Below are 5,830 nucleotides of genomic sequence, written 5' to 3'. Positions count from 1 at the left end.
TCTTAATTCCGAATTTATTTCTTTAATATCAAGGGAAGGAGTTTGCCTTGATTTATTTTATCCTCTTAATCAGTAGTTAGGAGAGTAGTTAGTTGGACTTGGGCCAAGTTATGAGGGGAGAAGAGAAAAGGAAAACCTAGCCCATGATGTATGCTAGCCGAATTCCATGAGGAAGGAAGGAAGGGAGACCTTTGGTTGACTTGTAATGCTAGAATCAAGGGGCTGATGGGGGTTATGTTCCCTTGATTAATAAAAATCAGTTTTCATGGAGAGGATTAAGAGCTAATAATGAGCATTGAAAGCTTTGTCTCCATTTGAATTTGAAGTTTTTGTGAATGCTTTGAGGGAGGGTGTTGGGCCACGAATTGGAGGGCAAAATGGGAGGTTTGCTGCAGCTTTGCTCTAATAAGGCTAAGTTAGAAACCTAACCACATACTCTCATTTTCCCACACAAATTCCGAAGAGAAAAGAAAAGAAAACAAGAGAGATAGAGTGAGAGAGGGTGGCGGCTAGAGAGAAAGAAAGAAGAAGAAGAGGAGGAAAAGAAAGAGAAACCAAGAGAAGATCAAGAGAGAAAGAAGGAGAGCAAGCAAGGACTGTGAGGAGCAGCAAGGAGAGGGCTTCTTCATTCATCCTTTTCATCATCTCCCTCATTCCAATCAGCCAAGGTAAGGGTAGAGTCTAGGTTTCTTGATGAAAATTTCATGAAAGCATGATTAAAGGTTGAATCTTTATGAAGATGAATGATGTATGAGAATGCATGAGAGGTTTAGGGCTTGATTATCTGCCATATGCTCGTGATGCCTACTGTTTAAGATGATGAGATGATGGATGCTATGCCTCTTTGCAAATCACTATTATAGATGTCACTCTTGCTATGAGTTTTGCTTAGAGCTGATTCATGATGATTCATATGCCTAAGATTGATTAAATTCTTAATGATTATGATGAGATGTTGCTACTGGAATTTAGAGGAGGAATATGTGCTGTATGTTTGTTGGAACATGGCCTAGAAACCTTGGACTCAAATGGTTAGAAATTAATTTGAAGGTAAAAGTATCACTGCCAGTTTTCTGTACTGGACAGCGAGCTTCAGAGCCTAATATCACCTGATTCTGGGTCTCAGATGAAAAAGTGATAAACTAGAAAGTTGTATATTTTCAAAATAGCTTTCCAGGCATGTATAGTATGTCAATTTCGGCTGAGAAATGAATTCTGGAGACCAGTTTTAATGCACACTGTTCCTGCTGTCTAAATGCTAGGGTTCGAGAAGAAGAGGAACTTGGACAGCAAGGAGCAGATTATCCAAGCTTCATTCTTCCATTCTTTTCAGATCAAGAAATCAAGGTAAGGGCTGATCTCTAGGACATGGGTAGAGTTTAGGGATTTCTATGTGAAAAGTTATGATTTCATGTGTACAAAAATGCGGTTTTGGTGGATTTTTCTTTAGCTTTTTGATGTATTGATTGTTGCTGATTGCTACTGGAATTTTTACCATATTTTTGAATCTTGTGTGATGCCATGATCAGTAGGTTAATGTTTGGCAAATGACCCTAGGTCCTGTGTATGGAAACCATGAGTTTATGCCAAATTTGCCTAGATTTTCACATGATTTTAACATGTAATTGTGACATGATCAATTCTGGATTTTTGGAGAGTATATGCTTATGGTTGTTGGCTGGACATTGACTTGTGAAGTTGAGATGGAAGGAAGGAAGAGTTTTAGAAAATCTTGGACCCTTTAGGGTTCGGCTAAGCCACTTTTGTGGTTGTTGGCAAGTTTTCTTCCTTCCGATTCATGCACAAGTTTATGTGATGGCTTGATTGATGAAGTTGCCATGACTTAAGTGTTGATGTGCATGAGAATATGACTATGTGCTTGATATTGCTTATTTGATGCCTGATTTGAATATTGCCAAAAGGTCGCTCATCCAGCTGTAATTCCTTTTGGTGCTGTGGTTATTATTGTGATTATGTTGTATAAGTCTTGTGAAGATGTTAAGACTCTAGGTTGACTAATAGAGCCCTAACAAAGAGAAATGAGAACTTAATCGCTTGCAAGTAAAATGTGATGTAATTGGAACATAGGTCTAGTGAGGACTATGGACCATGAGAACGATGGTACCGTTAGAGACAAACGGTTACTTGCACGCGAGGGTGTTTTGTGGGTTGTACGGTGTGTCCCCACGTGATTTGGTTGACTGCGGTCACCTTGTGATTCTGTGGACGGACGGTGTATCCCCCCACATGAATGAGGGTTGTACGATGTGTCCCCTCAGAGAATTGTTCATCTGCGGATGACCGTGATTATGGTCATTGGTGTTGAGGTGGTTGTGTGAATGGTGAGGTCGTTAGCCTAACTGAACTTAGGAGACTGACTGTGATATAACGTAAAGATTATGCTTATTATACCTTGTAATTTATGAGAATACATGAATAGGTGAATGTTTTTATGAGAACATGTGATCTGACCCTGTTATTTGTTTATGTGTTTATTTGGGGGGGGTAGATGGTGACCACCACGATATTGGAGACTATCGTGAGATGGAAGATCGTTCTGAGTAGGCCAGCGGAAGACCGGCTTTGGGAGACCGAAAGTTCCGGAGTCCGGAGAGTCTACGTCGGCGATGCGGAGCTCTTAGGGAGGGACAGATCTGGGACGGTTGTGGAGAGGCAGATCCTTAGGGATGGCACTATTGTGCTGCCACATCCTCCCGCTAGGTTTCATCAGACTACAATGGACGAGGAGGAAGAGGATCCTTCGGAGGACACTACAGTGGAGTCACGGTTGGTCGAGGAGGAGGAGGCAGTGGAGTCTTCACCACCAGAGGCCAAGTCGGGAGTCTGTGCGCAGCGTGTACCTGGGCGTCCAAAGTGCTTTAGAGTGGGACCTCGGAAGAGCGTGATAAAGCTGGAGCAGTCTAAGAAGAGAGCGCGTGGAGCGGGAGCTGACGTTCCGGAGCGGGATCAGGATTAGAGTGTTCCTTTCTGTGGGGCTGGGAATTCGTGTCGAACTATTATTTATCATTTTTACTTTCGGGTTTTCTTTTGATGTACTTTGATGTAGGGCTTCAGCCCAAGGTTTAATTTATGTACTTTGGAGTTACAGTTTCTTTATTTATGAGTATTTCTTATTTATTCCGCAAATTTATTTCGTAAAGTTTCAAGAGTCGCAATTAATGAACCTTTGTCATTAATTCAAGATTAATAATTGAACGACGAAAATTCTTTACGAAAATGGTGATGTTTGGTTTACTATGTGACACTCGAGAAATCGGGGCGTTACACAATCTGTTACTTCAGCCTATGCTAACCCTAGAGCCCATGCTGCCGCTGTTGAAGTCTATAAAAGGATGAAGACATAAAAAATGAAGACCACCGAAGCTATTGAGAGAGATCAATTGTTTTAGGATTTGTGATTGTGCTTTGTCCTTTGTTAGTTGTGAATCCTCTTTGCTCACTGATTCTATACAGCAAAGAAGGGTTATGTGTGTTTGATTGCCTTCAAACTCTTATTGTTGATTGTGTTCACCAATCACTGTGGCAGTAATTGAGAGAAAGTGAGATGAGCTCTCATACTTAGGTTGAGATACTAAGTAGAAATACACTGGGTAGATTAGGAAGTGAATTATGAACTGTTGTGTTCATGAGTGTCTGTAATTCCTGAATCTTGAGATAGTGGATTTCCTTTCTTTGGGTGCAAACCCTCCAGACGTAGGTGAAAGTTTTTCACTGAACTAGGTTAACAATTCCTGTGTTTTGTTGTTTCTGTTTTAAGTTACTGTTTTACTGCTAAGCGATTGTCGAACCTATTGTCCCAGCATTGTGCATGACAGTCGTACTACAGGGAACCTGAATTACATATGTAATATTGATTGAAGTGGTTCTGAATCAAAAGAGGGTCGAATAAACATCAAGAAAATCATATTATGAGGTACAAAAACTTGATAAGGGAAGGTGAGTTATATTTATTCCTCCAATAGTTATCAAAGAAAAAGATATTGATTTCAAAGAAAACATGATTACCAATAAATCTACTCATGCTTGCATAACATTTATGCAGTTATACCCTCTCAACTTGTAATTTTTCTAAACTTTAACTTTGTCTGGTCACACACACTTGAAAGAATTGATGTGTTAGAGACAAAGTTCCAGCTGTGGTGAAACTAATCTACTAACCATGTATATAAAATCTGATGCTCATACACAGTGAGAGCCTGCAAGCATGATTAAATGCAAAGGAAAAATGAGTAATTTAGCAAGCGAAAAAGTTAAAAAGAAAATACGTAAACCCAGAACAAAAAAAATGCAATTAATGGCAAAGATGGTAATTTCGAGATGGCATATCAGGATCGCAAATGTAAGGAGCGTAGGCAGAAGAAGAGTGGCTCGCCACTTCGATGTGGTTTTGGCTCTTTCCCTTCCTCGTCTTATGTAGTATTGTAAACCGCTCCCAATTTCTTCACAACCACAACCATGCCTGCGCCGCAGATCTCACCGACGCGTCACTTGAGGCTATCTCCAGGAATGGACATTGTCGCTCTATCGCCCACTTACCTTCACTCTACTAGTAAGCAAATCGGAGTAGTTTTTTTGTTCTCTCATGCTGTAGCTGTGTAGAGAATGAAGCAGAACACGAGGAAAAACGAAAAAGGGATCGTTAAGAAGACATACTGGAGCCCTGATTATCAATTTCAGTCTGGAGCCTTGATTCTCAATTTTAGATTTTATAATGAGAAAGATGTGAAACGATAACTGACTTTAGGGAATAATCAGACGGAAGAGGAAGATGAGAGATTGCAAAGGAATTCATAAGGATGTGAAACGGTAAGTTTAGGCAATAAATGTTAAAGCATAGAAGAAATGAATGGAAGATGAAGAGTAAGATGCAATCAACCGCCCTGATCCAATCTAACAAAAATGTGCAGCATTTTTACACAAATGTCCATGTTTAATTTGAGAGTTGTGTACAATGAATTATTAAATGACAAAGTTGCCCTCAAGATAACAGAAAATCCTCCTTTATATATATTAATTATTATAGATATATAGATAGATAGATAGATAGATATAGATATAGATATAAATGTTAAAAGTGTTGTTGAAGTTGAACAATCAAGAGTACCAGCCATAATGAAACTTTTTCAACCACAACCTTTTTAAACTTTTAAGATTGATCAAAAAATAGTCAATATTGATACGTTGATTTTTAATTCTAGAAAACGTCCACAAATATTAAATTATCATGTTGTTTGACACTTCTTGCTATGAGGCGATCAGCTGTTTTTTTGTTTTTTGTTTTTTTAGAAAAGATAAAACACTATTGTTCTTCTTTGTTAGAGGTCATTTTTTCTTTGTTTCTTATCACTTGACACTTATATGTTGGTTGCACTGCATAGTTAGTATCTATTATAGTCAAAACAATTTTATTTATTTTCTGCAGGTGAGAAAATATTACCACTATATATTAGTGTTGTTACATAAATTATGCATATTAAAATTTATATTTTTACAAGTCATATAATCTTGAGTCTTGCCCCATACATATACTTAACAGTTTCTAACTAAACTTGCCAGCCTCGATTTCCTAATTCAACGATCATGGGATATACATGACGTCTGTTATAGAGAATTGTTAAGGATAAAGTATAAAACTAACTATAATTAGAATGCACAACCTACATATTCTAGATATGTTACAGTTTATTCGCACCCATTTTAGACGTATAAAAACCCCGATAAGAGTATGCAATTAATTGTCACACTCAGGATTCATAATTAATTAATTGATTCACCAAATCATACAAGACACACACCATGACCGAGTTTA

General features: G+C 38.3%; 1 protein-coding gene across 1 annotated transcript; it reads left to right on the top strand.

Moving 5' to 3' along the window:
- The first annotated feature begins 514 nt into the window (after positions 1-514).
- On the top strand, positions 515-3,164 carry LOC130749142 (uncharacterized). Its single transcript, XM_057602438.1, has 3 exons — positions 515-668; positions 1,263-1,347; positions 2,510-3,164. The coding sequence occupies exon 3, from the start codon at positions 2,510-2,512 to the stop codon at positions 2,975-2,977; it is 468 nt and encodes a 155-aa protein (XP_057458421.1). The 5' UTR covers positions 515-668; positions 1,263-1,347; the 3' UTR covers positions 2,978-3,164.
- The last annotated feature ends 2,666 nt before the right edge of the window (positions 3,165-5,830 follow it).

The sequence above is a fragment of the Lotus japonicus genome, chromosome 3 (genome assembly GCF_012489685.1).
Source record: "Lotus japonicus ecotype B-129 chromosome 3, LjGifu_v1.2".
In the NCBI taxonomy this organism is placed as follows: domain Eukaryota; kingdom Viridiplantae; phylum Streptophyta; class Magnoliopsida; order Fabales; family Fabaceae; genus Lotus; species Lotus japonicus.
The sequence above is the reverse complement of the archived record's forward strand: the minus strand, read 5'-3'. Positions and strand labels throughout refer to the sequence as shown.

Coding starts and splice junctions, on each gene's coding strand:
- LOC130749142 (XM_057602438.1), top strand. CDS start 2,510: ATGGTGACCACCACGATATTGGAGACTATCGTGAGATGGAAGATCGTT.